We start from the raw sequence: 20,417 nt of genomic DNA on the forward strand, positions 1-20,417 counted from the left end.
ATACAACACCCATGACTCTGAGTAACAGAACTGGACAGGAATTCAAGCTCTCTACTGGACAGGAATTCAAGCTCTCTACATAAATTGGTCATTTATGTATATATATGACATTCCTATAGAACATGTGTATAATATATAATGGATGAGATTGATATAGTTCTTTTCATACCCCTCAGCAGCTACAAAATATTTACAGTAGGGGGAAATTCTTCATTTAGAACAAAGAGGGAATCATATTTTTAGGCAGCAATGAAAGTTTTCAAATGGAGACAAGAAGACAATTCAATAGAAAACATAATTACACCAAGCGATACTTCCCCTGCACTGATGGGATTGCTTGTATGGAGGACACTATCTTAGAGTAAGAGTAAAGGATTCCAGACAGGGCACAACCACCTAGCAGCCCAGCTTAAAAATGTATCACCACATTATTAAGCAAGGTTTCAGTACAGGCCAGTTGCACCATATGTTTGATATCACAAAAAGAGTGGGGGATTTCCAAGTCTTTGAAGAAGGACAGTCAAAACACTATCAAGCATTGTAGCAAGGAATTCAGGGCACTCATAACCCAGGACACCAAAACCAGGAGTTTACAGAGCTGGGGGGTCATGATGACTGTGTAGTGCAGAGGGTGACAGATGGCCACAAACCAGTCATAGGCCAACACACTCGGGAGAAAGTCATCCAATCCTGCAAAGCATAGGAAGAAATATAACTGGGTGATGCAGCCTGCATAGGTAATGGCTTTGTTCTCTATCCGAATGTTCAGCAGCATCTTTGGGATGGTGGTGGAGGTGAAACAGATGTCTACCAAGGACAGGTTGGAGAGGAAGAAGTACATGGGTGTGTGGAGGTGGGAGTCTGAGCTGATGGCCAGGATGATGAATAGGTTTCCCAACACAGTGATTAGGTACATGCAGAGGACCAGCTCAAAAAGGAGGAGTTGGGACTTCCAGCCAAGATGGAAGCATAGGTGGAGACACTGTGCTTCCTTGCACAACCAAATTGAAGGACAATAGAGATTTAGGAACAAAAGCACAACCAGAACAGATAGAAAGTTGAAATGGACAGAAGCCCAACAACCATTTATCCAGATCAGTAAGAGGGGCGTAGTCAGCAGCTTGCTGAGAGGGTCCCCAACAGGAGAAGGCAGTGGCTGCCAGACCCAGGAGTGCAGGCAGTACAGGGCTAGCAGACCCCAGGCAGAGGGAAGAAATGAGCAGAACACGCAAGGCAGTTGGCTGACCACATTCGCATCCAGATAAACTAGGCAAAAATGGGCAGCAAGATAGACCTAGGAACCCAGGGACCCAGCAACAGAAAATAAAGCCTAAAAGCAATGATTAAAAAGCTGCCAGGAGAGACTCCCAGCCTCACAGGAGAGTTTGTGGAAGGGATCCAAAGAATCATAGAATGTACACAAGCCCACCCAAAAGGGAACCAGAACCAGAAGGGACCACTTTGCTTGTAGGAAGCAGCAGAGGGGACCAAAATTCAAGAAACCAAAATTCAAGAAAGAGAGTGGAACAAGCACCATTGTTCCCTCTCTGACCCTGCCCCCAAATATAGCATCACAACCCAGCCACTGCATTGCACTACCCTGGTGAACACCTAAGGCTCTGACCCTCATACATAACAGGTGTGACCAAACCAAAAAGAAGACAAAAAACCCACACAATGCAAGAACAAATCAAAGTCCCAGAGCCAATACTTTTAAGCGACCAAGAGGTGGCCAACCTATCAGATGAACAGTTCAAAGCACTGGTGATCAGGATGATCACAGTACTGGGTGATTTTGGTCACAAATTACATGGAAAAATGAAAGCTACACTAAGTGAAATGAAGGAAAATGCACAGGGAACCAATAGTGATGGAAAGAAAACTGGGACTCAAATCAATGGAGTGGACCAGAAGGAAGAAATAAACAACCAAACAGAAAAGAAGGAAGAAACAAGAATTCAAAAAAAATGAGAACAGGCTTAGGAAGCTCCAAGACATCTTTAAACATTCGAACACCTGACTTATAGGGGTATCAGAAGGGGAGATGGAGGAGCAACAAGTGGAAAACGTATTTAAACAAATAATAAAGGAGAACTTCCCCAATCTGGCATAGGAAATAGGAAGTCCAGGAAGCTCAGAGAGTCCCAAAGAAGTTGGACCTGAGGAGGAACGCACCAAGGCACATCATAATTTCATTTTCCAAGACTAAAAACAAAAAGAGAATCTCAGAAACAGGAAGATAAAATGAGACAATTACCTACAAAAGAGTGCCCATCACACTGTTAGCTAATATCTCAAAAGAGACCTTGCAGGGAAGAAGGGGCTAGAAAGAAGTATTCCAAGTCATGAAAGACAAGGACCTGCATCCAAGATTGCTCTATCCAGCAAAGCTTTCACTGAGATTGGAAGGGCAGATAAAGTGCTTCTCAGATAAGGTCAACTTCAAGGAGTTTATCATCACCAAGCCCTTATTATATGAAATGTAAAAGGGACTTATCTAAGAAAAAGAAGATAAAAGACATGTAACGTGTCAGCAAACTCACATTCATTAACAACCACACCTAAAACAAAAACAAAACAAATCTAAGCAAATAACTACAACAGGAACAGAAACACAGAAATGGAGATCACATGGAGGGTTAGCAACAGGGGAGTGGGAGGAGAGAGAGAGAAAAGGTACGGACAATAAATAGCATAGATGGTCAGTAGAAAATAGACAGGGAGAGAGCAAGAGTAGTGTGAGAAATGTAGAAGCTAAAGAGCTTATGACACATGGACATGAACTAAAGTGGGGGAATGTGGGGGAAGGGAGTGGGCAGGGTGGAGGGGAATTAAGGGGGGAAATGGGACAACTGTAATTGCATAATTAATAAAATACATTTAAAATATAAATACATGGGCATTATTGTATGTCATTATACTCCAATAAAATATTGAAAAGTCTCATGTCTCAAGGTATCATCAAGAATATAGTAGCCGAGACACATTTTATCAGGTGTTGGAGGCATGTCTTCTAACTGGGTAGACAAGTGTCATATATAGATAGAAATAGCGGGATTAAATTACAGTTATTACATTTGATAATCTCATTTTTTGTAAACAGATGTTTAATCTACCTATACAGCTAAGTGCACATAAATTGGTTCAAGACAGAGGTGCACTACAGCCTCACACAACATCAAGGATGAGACATAACATGCAAGGCAGAGACTCACATATGATGCACACTTAGGAGATATAAACAGAGATCAAAACAACTTCCATCATAAAATCCCACTCAATGATAAAGGCATTATAATAAACCATTCTATTTAGGGTGATTGTTATGCAGCAGTAGCTGATACAATAATCAAAGCAAACTGCACTAAAGGCAAATATAATAATTCTGTTTTTTATATTTTACATATGTTCTGATATTTGGGATAGCCCGTGATTATTTTGTTATTCAAAATACAGTCACCTGTGAGTACAATTGTCTGTAATGAAACTACGGATAACTGCACTCACAGTACAAATGAAATTTTGTACTGTGAAACAAAGTTCATTTGTACAGAGCTTCCCTGCTAGGGGTCTCCAAGATTTTGCAAGCTCACACACATTTGTGCAGAAAACCTGGTGATCCTGAATCAGGTGACCAGGAAGGGATTCAGCCTCTCCTGTGAGTCATTTTTAATTCTGAGAAGAGATTCCTGAGCATGAGAGAGACATACAATTGATAATCTGGAAACTTTACATTTATTGTTCCTTTAGTGGTTAAGACAAAATTTAGAAAAGAAGAAATGTTTTGCTTAGGCTGATAGAGGAGTCATAATGGTAGGCAGCACCGGAATTTTCAAACAGAGAAAGAAATAGAATTTATTAAAGAGGTAAAATATACTAACCAACAACTTACCCCAATGCAGAAAGCCCCTTACACATGGGCATCAGTCTTCCATACTTCCATGAGTACAGCAAGGAAAAGCAATACTTTGCACAGTAATAAAATTAGTGACTAACAATTTTGTCCCATCATATTTCGGGTCATCTCTGACACTCAGGCCATATTAGGTTAATGAATCAAATCTTGCTGTCCATGTAGACTTCACTGTGGGTGTGTATGTGATGGTCAATTTCTGTCAGTGCCTCCAGTGGGCATTGGGACACTGAGCTAAATAAGACAATGAAAGCAGGAGAGCAGCTATGAAGCAGAGTGGCATGTTTGTAGAGTAAGTGCCTGTCAGGAAACTTTTGATTTCCAAAGCTTTCACTTCAAAGATAACCGTGTTGAAGAAACATGTGGCCAGCTTTCTGATGCAGCTGCTAGCTAAGCACCCTGGCCCACTCCCCTGTGAAGGCCCCCCTTACAGAAAGCCCTAGAGAACTTAGATAACTGACCTCAGCATTGACCCACTGTTTCATTTTCACACCCGGACACCTTATCTTAAGTTTTAAATTCACCAATAAAGAGTGAAGCTTTGAAACTCTATCCATCCTGCCCTCAGATCTGAATAACTGCAGAACCCACATTAATGTTCTCTCTCTCTATCTATCTCCTTCTCTCTCACCCTCTCTCCCTCTCTCTCCCTCCCCTGCCTTCTCTCTCCATCACCTTGTCAGTGGACCTTAGGAACATCTGTACCCTCCAATCTCTGAGTGACAAACTTGCTTTTACCAGGTTCTCTTAGGGTTTTGGCTGAGCAGTGCTATGAGATCCTAATAAGAATCACAAGGCCTGGTCCAGCCACAACATTGGCTCATGGTAGTGTCACAAGAATTCAGGGACCAGGTGAGTTACCCAGGCATTTTAAGACTACCAGCATTATCAACAGGTTGATACAAAAATGCAACAATGTTTAAAATCTACATTATTAGGGAGAGTTCTTAAGATAGTGACATAAAACTGGGGGGAAATGCAAACAACTGTAATTGAACAATAATAAAATAATTTAAAAGAAAAGAAAAAATGACAGACACACATTAAAAAACAGTTTTATATTTTGCTGTACAATGAAATTAAATGAAAGTCCTAAGATGCCAAATGTTGTTTTGTCTGAGTAGTAGAACTCTGATTATTCTTTCAGAAAAAAGGAGAGTTTTCTTAGCATGATATTTGTCATTTGAGAATGTATTTTAGAGAAATCTAAGTTTTCCTATGAAAGATATGGAATTTTCCAAATATTTCTGATCCAATGTTGAGAAACACTTTCATAATATATAAAAATTGTCAAAGGGCTGACAGTGACCAAAGGGGAGAGGGGAGGGAATTTTAGGGGAAAAGTGTGGAGGGTTTGCAGGAGCAAATATAAAGCACACATATACCATACCGGGCAGGGTGGGGTGGGGTAAAACAGGAGAGAGGGCAGGGGGTGGGGCTCTGGTGGGGGGAAAAGGCAGAAAACTGTACTTGAACAATAATTAAAATTAAAAATTTTTAGCCCTGGCTGGTGTAACTCAGTGGATTGAGCAGAGCCTCTGAAGCAAGGATCGTGGTTTGATTCCCAGTCAGGGCACATGACTGGGTTGCAGGCCACTTCCCAGTGGGGGACACATGAGAGGCAAACACATTGATATTTCTCTCCCTCTCTCCTTGCCTTCCCCTCTCTGAAAATAAATAAATAAAATATTTTTTAAAATTAAATTAAAAAATTTAAAAAACTTCTCAAAGGAAAACTGTCCATGCATTGTAGCAAAAGCTTGTAAAGTGAGTTACTTAAACTTATAGAGAACATGAATGAATACAAGAAAATGAACCCACCAAAAAATAAAGAGAAGACAGTCTATCCAAGGGAATCAAACACTCACAGTTTCTGGTCTGAGTTGTTGAGCCACCCACAAAATGTCACATTTTCAGCCTAAGCACAATAGTCCCCTTTGTACGTGCCATCCCCCCAACTCTTTTCAGAGCCCCCTTTATGTCTCTGTTCCTGAGACTGTAGATGAAGGGGTTCAGCATGGGTGTGACCACAGTGTACATCACTGAGGTGACTGCACTTGACTGTGAACTGTGGGTACTGGCAGAGCTGAGGTACACACTTAGGACTGTACAATAAAATAAAGAGACAACTGAGAGGTGAGATGCACAAGTGGAAAATGCTTTGTACTTCCCCTGAACTGATGAAATTGCACATATGGAAGACACTATCTTATAGTAAGAGTAAATTATACAAGCCAGGGGACCACCAGCCAGCAACCCAGTGGCCAAATACATCACTATGTCATTAAAAAAGGTGTCTGAATTGGCAAGTTGGTTCATCTGATTGAGTTCACAGAAAAAATGGGGGATTTCTAAGTCTGCACAGAAGGAGAGTTGTAATACCATTAAGCTTTGCAACAAGGAATACAAGGAACTTGTGACCCAGGACACCAGGACCAGCAGTCCACAGAGCTGGGGGTTCATGATGACCGTGTACTGAAGGGGATGACAGATGGCCACAAAACGATCATAGGCCATCACAGTGAGAAGAAAGTTGTCCAACACACCAAACAATAGAAAAAAATACATCTGGGTGATGCAGCCTGCATAGGAGATGGCTTTGCTCTGTGTCTGGATGTTCACCAGCATTTTTGGGATGGTGGTAGAAGTGAAACATATGTCTACCAAGGACAGGTTGGAGAGGAAGAAGTACATGGGTATGTGGAGGTGGGAGTCTGAGCTGACAGCCAGGATGATGAGCAGGTTTCCCAACACAGTGATCAGGTACATGCAGAGGAACAGGTCAAATAGGACAGGCTGTAGTTCTGGTGCCTCTGATAGTCCCAGGAGAAGAAATTCTGAAGTTGGGGTATCATTGCCTTGGACCATGGGGTGGTGGTCACTACAAGGACAAAAAAATTACATAAATGAGCATAACTATCAAGTTGGAGAAGCTACAATTACAATGCTATGTGGGGAAAGAGCATGCACAAAAGAGAGTGGATGTGGGATTTATTTATGGAGAATTCACAGAGACCTAAGAACCAGATTTCATTGGAACAGGGACCTCAAGGGAGAGAAAGCAGGAGACACTAGTTTATTTGCAAGAAGTATGCCCTGCAGGGAAAGAGCCAGTGCAAAGACCCATAGTTGACACTTGTTCCAGACATTCAAGACTAAAAATTGAGTCACATGGTGAGGCAAATGAGCAAGAGGAGAGAAATGAGAGATGATCAGAGAATAAGGGGAATGAAGTGACGTTTCTGCTGCTACTGAAACTTCAAGTCACAGGGAATCTCTTGTCCACAGTTTTTCCTTGCACTTTATTAATTTTGATTCCATGTAATATTGTGGACATAAACAATTTCCCCTTATTTTCATGTGTTGGTTAACATCCTACATCTCAATTTTAAGGGTCACATTTTGCAGTACATCTTCTCACATACCCCTGCTTCAGTACCTCCAAAGCTCTCAGACTCACCTGGATGAGGTTCTGAGAAGGCCTCCGTGTGCAAGTCTGAACTGGTCTGTGGATGGCTGATGATGGAGACTGAAGCTCTATCTCCAGACAAGGGAGAAGGAAGGAGTGAAGCTTTGGTCCCTAACCAGACTTGGGTCTCCAAAAGCAACAACCCTATTCTGGCCAGTCCAAGGTTGTAAATACAGCAGAGGTGATATTTTCAGCAGCCTATATCTGCTCATTAGATGCTCTCTTCATTGTTACTCCCACTTCTGAGTACATCATATCCCTTAGGACACTGATGTGGACAGAAGGGAAATTTTTCTTGCTGAGTCTGCATCCCTGTAGACCCCATTAGAAGTCAGGTGAATCCAGCTTTATTATTACTTTTCTATGAACTCACCTGCCTTCCAGAGGTCTTACCTCCTTGCACCTCCTCCCAATCTTGTGCCATTGTTTTCTCCAAATTTAAGACTGAGGACCCTGCCCTGACTAGGTCTCGTGGACTCCTAGAGTACTTACAGGTGGTGAGCAGGAGCTCCTCCTATCTCTAGAAATTGCTCTTCCTCTCTTGAACAAGTAGGACTGGGTGTTTCTTTGCTATAGAACCACAGTACTCTGATCTTTGGCCATATGATGCTTTTGAAAAGTCAGTTGGCTGGTTCATGCTTGTAACACCAATTAAGAGCTGGCATTTAGTGCTTCATGTAAAAATATTTGCCAAAAGGTACAGGGAATAAGAAGCATAAATGATAGGTACAAAATTGAAACAGGGAGGTTAAGAATAGTATGAGAAACGAAAAGCCAATGAATCTATATGTATGACCCATGGACATGAACTAAGTAAGGTGGGAGAGATGCTGGTGGGAAGGGGCTACATGGCAGAGGGGAATAAAGGAAAGAAAGAATGGGACAACTGTAATAGCATAATCAATAAAATATATTTTAACAAAATATTTGCAGAACCAGACAATAACAAAAATATCAGTAAAAATATAGAGCACCCAAATAACACTATCTACTACCTTAATCTAACTAATATTTCTAAAATACTCTCTAACCAATAACAGCAGAACACATATTTTCAAGAACATGTGGCCCATTGACAAAGAAAGACCACATTCTGGTTCAAAACCAAAAGAAAAAGGAAAAAACACTATGAACTGCTACATTTCACTGCCTCTCCTAAAAAAAAAACAAAACAAAAACTTTGGGGGAAAGTAAAAGCATCTCTTCTTTCCCAGAAAGGGTGACAGGCGGTGCTTACTTCAATGACAGGTGCTCAACAAATGCTCAAACAATGCCGAATAAATCGATCAATAAACTTGGTCACCCTGCTGAGGTTGTACAAAACAGTCTCAGGAGACTCTAAACTAAAGGTAATTGAGAATGGAAGTAATTAAGTATTCAATACAGTTTTTGAGAAATGCAGGACTTATTTCTATCTATGCTTATAGATTTACTTATGATTATTCAAATACTTTATTACACTTCTTAGGTTGCTTCCTTTTTTAAACCATCTTTCTGGTATTTCTATTTCTCTGATTTTATGTCTGGATCACTGAGTCCATGAGGTAAGAAAAAGCTTAGACTCAATCTCCATGGCAATTCTATGTCCACCACACTATATTTGCATATGTGAGTTTGATTTAAATACATTAATATATGCAAATTTGCAAAAAAAAAAACTTTCGTAATTGTAAGATATACTTTGATGACTTTATGCACTGTTTTGAACTTAGATTCTTATATGGATTGTCTTATTTCAGTTCCACTAAAGTCCATTTTTTGAGATCATACCACTGTTAACTTCACTCTACTTTTGCAGAAATGGGACTTAGAGGGTGCAGCAACCTGCTCAGTATGAACTGAGTAGAAGGTGAACTTTGATGGGAATCACATCAACATCTTTCCAGTTCAAGGACTGGCTGATGTGGCTCAGTGGATTGAGCATGGACCTGGAACCAAGGGCTCACTGCTTTGATTTCCAGTAGGGGCACCTGCCTGGGTTTTGAGCCAGGTCCTGGTGCAGGGCACATGAGAGGCAGCCACACACTGATGTTTCTCTTCCTCTCTTTCTCCTTCCTTTCCCCTCTCTCTAACAATAAATAAATAAATAAATAAATAAATAAATAAATAAATAAATAAATAAATAAATTTTCCTGCTTTACTGAGAAATAACTGACATGTAACTTTGTGCAACTTTAAATTGTGTACTAGGATGATGCATTACACATATATTGTAATATTTTTACCACAGTGTGACTAGTGAACACATCCAGGACATTATACAATTACCCTCTTTGTGGTTAAAACATTTAAGATGTACTTTCTTAGCAATTTTCAGGTGTATAATACAGTACTACTAACTAGAGTCACCTAGGTCTTTACTAGATTTCCGTGATCTTATACATCGTATACCAGTCTTTACCCTTTGACTATTTCCACATCTTCTTTTCCCCCAGTTCCAGGCAATCACATGTCCACTCTTTGTTTCTTTGAATTTGGCTTTATTCATTACACTTGTAAGACAGATCACACCAAGTTTTGTCTTTTTCTGTCTTATCTTATTTATTACAATGCCCTAAAAGTCTATCCCTGTGGTTGGAAATGACATGATTATCTCATTTTTTAAAAAGCTGAATAATATTTTATTATATGTATTATATGTAATATTTTCTTTTTTAAAATATTTTATTTATTTACTTTTAGAGAGAGACAGGAAGAGAAGCATCGAGTGCGAGGGATACATCCTCTTTCATGCCCCCAACTCAGGACCTGGCCCACAACCTGGGCAGTTCCCCTGACTGGGAATCGAAGCAGCAACCTCTAGGAAGCAGGCAAGTATTCAATCCACTGACCACACCAGCCAGGGCCATATTTTCTTTATTCATCCATCGGTGGCATCTTAGGTTGTTCCATGTCTTAGCTATTGTGAATAATGCTTCAATGAACCTAATGAGGGCACGGACATAATTTTGGGACAGTGATTTCATTTCTTTAGAATTTATACATGGAAGTGACATTCTGGATCACATAGTAGCTCTATTTCTATTATATTTCTACCCACAGTACACAGTGCTCCTTTTTCTCCACATCTGTACCAGCAATTATCTTGGTCATCTTGATAAAAGATTCATGATAATTCCTCTTGGAACTGACCACACAAAATTTATAAAGTCTCATACATTCCCACCATATAGCTATACATACTTAAAAGAAGTGAATGACCAACAGTCATTTTGTGAGAAAGAAAGAAAACCCTCAATTGTTTTTTGCATGAATGTGATCAGTGACAAGGATAGGAACAGTCTAACCTTACCACACAGAAACAAAAGTCTCTCAGACAGTTTGTGATCAAAAAAGGAAATAAAAAACAAATGCATATATATCTTCACAAGTAATAAAACCACTGCAAAGGTCATTAGTGTTCCCCTTTTCACATAGTAAATCCACTTCTTAATGTGAGACCCACAGTGAGAGGAGATACTGTGAAATATTTGCTTCATGAAATACCGTGACAAGGGTGTAATTTAAAGGATTTCTTGCTCTGAATCTTTCTCATTGTTACGGAGACGAATATGCCACCTTTTAAAAATAAAAAGAAACGCTCTCACATCCCTTAATATCCCTCCGCAGCAGCACCCTAGGTCTCTGCTGGATAACTAATAAGACTTTGGCTGATGCTCTACTTCTATTGGAAGCACTGACCTCTCATTTCTGCTTCTACTTGCACTTCCAGTATTATTCAATTGGCAACACTGACCCTTGTGTCACTGAGGTCAGTGTCTACTTTGCTTGTTCACCTCATACAAAATATGGTGATTTATAATCAAGCTGGCAAACAGCTCCCGAGATCCCTGGGGTCTGCACTACACCAAAATGGCTCTCAGGTGGCCTCAGATAAACATTCTAGGCTTGCAGTCTCTCTGATTGCTCCCTGTCATGTCTGCTAGGTTCTCATACTCACCTGGACAAAAACTAACAATAAATTAGCAGAAGCAGAAATTAAGAAAAAAATCTCATTCAGTATAGCAAAAACAAAAATAAAATATCTGGGAATAAACTTAACCGAGGAAGGAAAAGACCTGTATGCAGAAAACTACAAAACACTGAAGAAAGAACTCAAGGAAGACACAAACAAATGGAAACATATACCATGCTCATGGATTGGAAGAACTAACATCATCAAAATGTCCATACGACTCAAAGCAATTTATAGATTCAATGCAATACCTATTAAAGTACCAATGACATACTTCACAGACATAGAACAAACACTTTAAATATATATATGCAACCATAAATGACCCCAAATAGCAGCTGCAATTTTGAGAAAGAAAAAAAAGTAGGAGAGATCACAATACCTGATACCAAACTATATTACAAGGCCACTGTAATCAAAACAGCCTGATACTGTCATTAAAACAGGCACATAGACCAATGGAACAGAACAGAGAGCCCACAAATAAACCCAAGTCTCTCTGGTAAATTAATATTTGACAAAGGGGCAGCAACATAAAATGGACTAAAGATAGACTTTTCAAAAAATGGTATTGGGAGAACTGGACAGGTACGTGCAAAAGAAATGAAACTCAAGCACCAACTTACACCATACACCAAAATAAATTCAAGGTGGATAAAAGACTTAAATATAAGCCATGACACTATTAAAATCCTAGAGGAAAACACTGGCAGAAAAATCTCAGATATTTCATGCAGCAACATTTTTACTGATATGTCCCCTAGAGCAAGGGACATAAAGGAAAGAATAAACAAATGGGATCTCATCAAAATTAAAAGTTTTACATGACTAAAGGAAACAGTATTAAAATAAAAAGAGAACCAACTGGATGGTAAAATATATTTGCCAATGATACCTCAGACAAGGGTTTAATCTCCAAAATAACAAAGAAAGTACATGACTACACTCTAGAAGATGAGCAACCCAATTAAAAAGTGGGCAAAAGACTTGAACAGATACTTCTCCAAGGGGGACATAAAGAGGACCCAGAGACACATGAAAAGATGCTCAGTATCACTAGCTATCAGAGAGATGCAAATTAAAACCATAATGAGATAACACTATACACTGGTCAGAATGGCCATCATAAACAAAGCAACAAACAACAAGTGTTGGAGAGGCTGTGGAGACAAGGGGACACTAAGCCATTGTTGGTGGCATTGCAGACTGCTACAACCACTTTGGAAAACAGTATGGAATTTTCTCAGAAAACTAAAAATGGATCTGCCTTTTGACCCTGCAATTCCACTGATAGGATTATATCCTAAGAACCGTAAAACACCAATCCCAAGAATTCATGCACTCCAATGTTCATAGCAGCACAATTTACAATAACCAAGAGCTGGAAGCAACCTAGGTGCTTGTCATTAAATGAATGGATCAAAAAATTATGGTACCTATACACAATGGAATTCTATGCAGCAGAAAGAAAGAAGGAGCTCCTACACTTTGCAACAGTATGGATGGAGTTAGAAAGTATTATGCTGAGTGAAATAAGTCAGGTGTTGAAAGACATATACCATATGATCTTACCTTTAACAGGAAGCTAAACAATAAAGCAAACAAGCAAGCAAAGTATAACCAAAGACACTTAAATAGAGTACAAGCTGACAGGGACCAGAGAAGAGAGGGGAGGGAATTTCAGGGGAAAGTAGAAGGATTTACAGAAACTAGTATAAAGGACACATGGACAACAACTAAGGGGGGTGGAAATGGGAGGGAAGTGGGGAGCACTGGGGGGATGGGTTGGGATTGGAGTAAAAGACAGAAAACTGTACTTCAACAACAATTAAATAAAAATAAAAATATAATTTTAAAAAAAGGAAAACCCATTCATCCAGACTAGTAGAAGGGGTGAAGATATGAACTGGACTGGTCTCACATTCACATGTGCTGGAAAAAACTTCTGGAATCCCAAGCAGTTACCCTTGAATAACCCACACACAGACTTACTGAGATTCACTACCTCTGAGCTCCAGCACTAAGGTAGCAGCTGGAGGGACACCAGTGGCATAGGGGAGGAACTGAAGTGTCTGGCATTGAGGCAAGAGCTGGGGTAGTTTCCTCTCAGACAGAAAGGCAAGCAGAGGCCATTGTCCCTTTCTGAGCTTTCCCCTCAAAAAAGCCACAGAGCCAGCAGGATAGTGCTGTACCTGAAACTCCATCAACCTGGCTAATACTGTTTGCCCTGCCCTGGGAATCCCCTGAGACTTCATCTCATCCAACTTTTTGGCTCACCCAAACTGTTAATCCTTTGAACTTTTCCATAAAAATGGCTGTTCTTTCCTCATACTTCACAATCTCCTAAATCCTATCAAGCAAACATATGCTGGCCTCAATGGGCCCCCAGCCTCTGTAACTCTTGATAACGGGCTCCAGGCCTGGCATTAGCAGCAGCTTGTCTGTATTCACAGTTAGGCTTCCCCTGGGAATCTCCAAGACCAGCAGAAGTTGCAGCCATCTCAGACTGTCTTATACCTTGTGCAGGGTGGGCCCTGGAGAGAACACAGGTAGAGGTTGACTTTGACCTTCATCACCTGGGAAATCTCAGAGCCTCCACACCCAGTAGACAGCTACAGACCACCACCCTGCTCCTACATGACTTATCCTCCATGGAGGGTAGAGATTTGTGGTCAGTGGTCACTGCCAGATTTGCAGCTGACTGGCCTGGGTAATCCACTCCCAGTGACCTGCCATCAGTCAAGGCTCAGTTATAAGAGGAGGGTGTACTCAGCCCACCTGGAGGGCACACCTCCACACCCTGCTTAGGTGGTAGAGGAGGCTGAGCCAAAGGACCCTCAAGGGCACCTAGTACATTAGACCATGCTACCCAGACAGGGAATCATAGCAGCACTACCTAATACATAGAAACAAACACAGGGAAGATGCCTAAATGAGGAGACAAAAAAACATGGCCCAAATGAATGAACAGATCAAAACTCCATAAAAAGAGCTAAACAAAATGGAGATAAGCAATCTGTCAGATGCAGAGTTCAAAACACTGGTTATAAGGATGTTCAAGGAACTTAGTTCAACAACCTAAAAAAGGACCTCAGCAGTGTAAAAGAGATCCAATCAGAAATGAAGGATTCACTAATTGAAATAGAGAACAATTTACAGGGAAACAACAGTGGAGTGGTTGAAACTGAGAATCAAATCAGTTATTTGGAACATAAGAAAGCCCCCCCCTAAAAAAAAACACCCCATCAGAAAAACAAAAAGAAAAAAAGAGAAAATATTGTAAACAGCTTGTTGGACAACTTTAAGTATTTCAACTTTTGCATTATAAGAGCACCAGAATGAGAAGAGAAAGAGCAACAGATTGGAAATCTGTATGAAAAAATAATGAAAGAAAGCTTCCCTCATGCGGTGAAGAAAATAGACATGCAAGTCCAGGAAGCACAGAGAATCCAAAACAAGATGGATGCAAAGAGGCTCACTCCAAGACACGTCATAATTAAAATACTAAAGGTTACTGATGAAATTCCATACTGTTTTCCACAGGGGTTGCACCAGTCTGCATTATCACTAAAATGCACTGGGTTTCCCTTTGCTCCACAACCTCTCCAACACTTGTTGTTTGTTGATTTGTTTATGATGGCCATTCTCACTGGTGTGAAGTGGCATCTCATTGTAGTTTTAATTTGCATCTCTCTGATAGCTAGTGATGTTGAGGATCTTTTCATATGTCTCTGGACCTCTGTATGTCCTTCTTGGAGAAGTGTCTGTTTAAGGCTTTTTGCCCCTTTTTTGATTGGGTTGTTTGTCTTCCACATGGGACCCATGTGAGTTCTTTATATATTTTGGAGATCAAATCTTTGTCTGATATATCATTGACAAATATGTTTTCCCATATGGTTGTTTCCCTTTTCATTTTGCTGATGTTTTCTTAGCTGTGCAAATGCTTTTTATTTTGATAAGATCCCATTTGCTTATTCTTTCCTTTATGTTGGTGTGGTGGGATGAAAATGGAGACAACTGTGCTTGAATGACAATAAAATGAAATAAAAAATAAAATTTACAAAACAATAAAAAAACTAAATCCCAATGGTTAAAGATAAAGAGAGAATCTTAAGACAAGCAAGAGAAAAGCCATTAGTTACCTATGGAGACTGTAAGCTGATTTCCCAAAAGAAACTTTGCAGGCTAGAAGGGATTGGCAAGATTTATTCAAAGTCATAAAAAGCAGGGACTTTTAGCCATGATTGCTCTACTCAGCAAAGCTATCATTTGTAATTGAAGGACAGATAAAGAACTTCACAGATAAATAAAAAAATAAAGGAGTTTGTCATTATCAAACCATTATTACATGAAATGTTAAAGGGACTTATTTAAGGAAAAAAATATCAAAACTAGGAAAAATAAAATGGCAATAAATTTATCGACACCTACATTTAAAAAACAAACTAAGCAAACAAGAAAGAAGACAAAGAGTCATGGATATGGGAAACATTTTGATGGTTGTCAGATGGGTTGGTGGTGTCAGGGAATGGGTGAAGAGGTGAGAGGATTAAGTACAAATAGGTAGTTACAGAACAGCCACTGGGATGTAAAGTACAGTATAGGAAATGTAGTAGCCAAAGAACTTATGCACATGATCCATGAACATGAACAATGGTGGAGGAATTGCCTGAGGGAGTGGGGAAGCTTCATCAAGAGGGGGAAAGGGGTGGGGATTGAGACAACTGTAACAACAAAATAAATTTAAAATGATTTTTAAAAAGAAAGAACGATGTATACAACTGCACACACCCTCCTCACTCTTGAACATTTTCTTTGGATTCAACAAAGTATATTTAACATTTTACTTATTCCTTACAACATCTGGTTGAAGTAAGGTTTATTTTTCATTGATAAGATAATTATTTTATTTTTTAAATACCTTTGATTCTTATTGTTTTTCAAGTACAGTTTTCTGCCTTTTCCCCCACCCTTCCCAACCCCCACCCCAGCCTTCCCAACCTCCCTCCCCTGTTTTCACCCCCTCTTGTTTTTCTCCATGTGTCCTTTAGAGTTATTCCTGTAAACCTTTCACTTTTTCCCCCATTATCCCTTCCCACTTCCCTTCTGCTTACTGTCAGTTTGTTCTTAATTTCAATGTCTTTAATTATATTTTGCTTGCTGAATTACGTCTGAACTCATGTTCACATCAAGAGTGCAGGTAGCTGAGTCACACCAGATGGTGGTGGGAATTATACCTTATAACTAAGAAGAAAGCAAGGTTTCATATATAAACATAGGAGCTGTGATATTAAATTAAGACAATTCATATTTTGTAAACTATTTTAAATAAACTATAAGATCAATACACACATATATAAATAGAGTAAACATCATATATTGGTTGAAGAAATAAGTGCAATACAAATAAACAAGACATCATGAAAAAGCTTTAGAAACACAATGTAGTGACTCATATCTGAATACAGACACAGGTGAGCTCAGAGAGATCAGAAAAACTACACACCATAGAATCCCATTTGATCATAAAGGCATTATATTAAAGTATGTGCTGTTAGAATGGCTTGTTATGGAGCTAACTGATACAGTAATAAAAGAAAATACAACTGAGATAAATTATTATATAATAATATGCTCCTTCCCATTCTAGGCATTTGTACAGACATTTGGAGATAGCATTCATGATTATTCTGTTATGGAAGCTTATTTCAGATAACTGTATTAAAACGTAACTCCACTGAGGTTCACTTCCAGGTACCAAGGGGAAGCTGAAAGGACATGCCTCTTTTAACAAGAGTTGTTACCTGAATCACTAGAATGAATAGTAATTCAAATTCTAGTAATCCTTTGATGAGGAATATATATATATATATATATACACACACACACACACACACACATATATATATATATACATACATATATGAATATACATATACTATTCACATATACAGCAGCTCAGAGGCTCATGGTGTGGACCTTTCAATGTGTCCTGCATGACAGGTTATATACACTGGAGAGACATTTATACCATGGAAGATGGGCTCATCAGTAGGAAGGGACTATAGGTTTGGTCTCTAATGTGAGCCAATGGATAATAAACTGGCAGAGAGTTTCCTTTTATTTATGGCCCCTTGGCTTCAAGGGAGCTGAATTGCTTAGAGAATTAAGTGACAATAAAGCCATTTATTTAATGAGGAGCTCTGAGAACTCAGCCTCTGCACCTCCCTCAGCAGACTCACCTGCAGCTCCTCAGCCTCAGGTCAAGAGTATACTCTCTGTGCCCCTCTAAGATGTCCAACTACTCTGAAAATCCAGCACCAGATCCCCATTTATTGCCCTTTCCACATCAATTTCCCAATAAAGAAAGGACCAATAGAACCAAATTTATCGAGTGATGCCATTGGGGGATGCCAGAGTGAATACTACAGGAAAGCACCATGGAGGGAAGGACAGCTTTCAGTAACTGTGCCCTTTAGGAAGAAGTCAGGTGGATAATGCAATAGGGGATTGATCCAAAATCCTGCACACTAGGCATCCCTAGTCTGAAGGGCATTCTTGCAACTTATTCCTTCTCAGACCCTTTCTTCCCATTTACCATCTCAGAGCACAATCCCACAACCTCTCTCCTCACACAGTAGGAAATGATCCTTCCTTACATCTGCTCAACTCTCAGAGCTCTGTTGTATTTCAACTTGAGCATTTCCTCTGTGTGTGTGTGTGTGTGTGTGTGTGTGTGTGTGTAGCACTGACAGAATGAGGCAGCCTTGAAGTGTGAGGAAAGCACTGCCTTGAAGTCAGGGAGGTGTGAATTTGAACTAAATTCTTCTCCATCTAGTACCTGATGGACATAGGAAATATTTCTCACATTCTGTGGATCTTTCTCTCATCCACACAGGTATGTGCATAAGGAGACCTCAGACAGTGCTTATGGAAGAACAGCTGCCATGGACCAAATGTCTAAGACACAGTGTCCTTAAGGGGAAAAAGGGGGAGAGATTTTGAGGAACGAGTATGAAAGACACAGAGATGAGGACTGCGGGGGGGGGAATGGGAGGGAGGGGGGAGACCGGGCGGGGGGTGCGGTGGGATGGGAGAAATAGATTTTAAAAAAATGTACTTGAAAAGTAACTAAATAAAATTTAATTAAAAAAAAAGACACAGTGTCCTTTGAAAAAAAATATTTATTATTTCACTCATTTACATAACACATCAATATGCAATACATAAAAGGAGCTACTACCCTTTGCAACAACATGGATGGAACTGGAAAGCATTATGCTGAGTGAAACAGGCCAGGCATTGAAAGACAAATACCATATGATCTCGCCTTTGACAGGAAGCTAAACAATAAAACAAACAAGCAAACAGAATAAAAACAAAGACACTGAAATAGAGAACAAGTGGGCAGCGACCAGAGGGGAGAGGGAAGGGAATTTAAGGGGAAAAATGGGGAGGGATTTTGAGGAACAAGTATGAAAGACGCAGGGATGAGGACTGGGGTGTGGGGGGGAATGGGAGGGGGGGAATGGGGGGGGAGACCGGGCGGGGGGGTGGGATGGGAGAAATAGATAAAAAAAAATGTACTTGAAAAATAACTAAATAAAATTTATTTTAAAAAAAGAAACAATCCAAAATCTTAAAATTAAAAAATTAAAAAATAATAATAAAAAATAAAACAAAGCAAAACACCTTAGACGTTCTGGACAAGACAAGTATGGAGGCAAAAGAAAGTAAAGGAGACATAAAACTAGAAGAATAACTACATGAGTAAACAAATTATCTATCATGAAATGTTACTTAGTTGCCAACACTGAGCCCCTGATACCACTGAGAATTCTAGTGAAAACAAAGGATCCTCAGCTGCTAGGATAAAATTTGGCTACATTAACAAAAAACACTAAAAATAAAAGGCATTCATGTCCCCTAGGGATCACTGTGTCTCCGTCATAAGAAAGTGGGACCAGCACAATGTCTCCAGGCTAATGTGAGGAACAAAGGTTCATTTCATTTCTCTGCTCCCCCGGCCATAGTATGAGGTTTTTCAAAACATGCCAACTGCAGGAGCCCTGTTGTGATGTGTAAAGTCCAGACACAAAGGAGATAGGAAAGGGAAGGCTCTGACAAGCATTCCAGGATTCCCATTTACCAACTTCACACACTATCCAACTGTCCATGATTACAGAAAAGGTGGAAAACAGGGTATTTTAGTTGGGTATAGGACCGCTGTAAAGTGTAATCAGGTCCTGTTAATAGGAAAGCAGGAAGTGGCTATGTTGTCCAAGCAGTCTCTGGCATGGTACTTAATTATAGGGTCCAGGGTGTCCATAATATCAAAACAATTAACTGTTTGACAGAAACAAGACCCTTCCTGATATTGAGGCAAAGAAAAATATGTCTAAGACATTGATGTCCTTAATTCTGGTAAAACAGCCTCATATTGTGTGAAGAAAGGAGCGATGCTTCCAGCCAATTGCCTTCAAGAAATCGAAAACATTTTAAGGTTCTCCAGGTGTTTCTGAACATAGGCTAGAGGCATCGCACGTGGTAACAGTCACACTGTCAGAGGGGTGAGGCAAAGATGCTACATCATGGCTCAGGTATTAAGTATTCCAGAAAAATATCAGCACTAAACCCTGACCAGAGTTAAAAGTGCCACTTATAGGTGAGATCACATGGTATTTGTCTTTCACAGCCTGGCTTATTTCACTTAGCATAATGCTCTCCAGTTCAATCCATGCTGTCACAAAGAGTAGGGGCTTCTTCTTTCTTTCTGCTACATCATATTCCATTGTGTAAATGTACCACGGTTTTCGGATCTACTCATTAATTGGAGAAGACAGGGAAGAAAGATAATGAGGGAAAGAAGGGAAAGGGTCATCAAGTAACATGTATAAAGGACCCATGACCCATGGATAAAGCCAAAGGGGGAGAGGATGGAGAATGGAAGGTGGGGATGGATGGGGCTGGAAGATAGTTGTGGCAAAATAATGAAGACAACTGTAAACAACAATAAGCAATGATAAATACCAATTGTCTAACAACAATAAACAAATTAGAAATTAAATAGAATAAAATAA

The 20,417-nt window shown here is 39.8% G+C and overlaps 1 protein-coding gene and 1 pseudogene across 1 annotated transcript; both read right to left on the reverse strand.

Moving 5' to 3' along the window:
- Positions 1-298: 298 nt before the first annotated feature.
- On the reverse strand, positions 299-916 carry LOC128628387 (olfactory receptor 7A10-like; annotated as a pseudogene).
- Positions 917-5,818: 4,902 nt separating this feature from the next.
- LOC128628388 (olfactory receptor 7A10-like) lies at positions 5,819-6,682 on the reverse strand. The gene is made up of 2 exons (XM_053672029.1): positions 6,328-6,682; positions 5,819-6,042 (listed from the first exon to the last, which is right to left on the reverse strand). The coding sequence occupies exons 1-2, from the start codon at positions 6,680-6,682 to the stop codon at positions 5,819-5,821; spliced, it is 579 nt and encodes a 192-aa protein (XP_053528004.1).
- Positions 6,683-20,417: the final 13,735 nt, after the last annotated feature.

This window comes from Artibeus jamaicensis, unplaced genomic scaffold, assembly GCF_021234435.1.
Source record: "Artibeus jamaicensis isolate MK-2021 breed Jamaican fruit bat unplaced genomic scaffold, CSHL_Jam_final contig_1871, whole genome shotgun sequence".
NCBI lineage: Eukaryota > Metazoa > Chordata > Mammalia > Chiroptera > Phyllostomidae > Artibeus > Artibeus jamaicensis.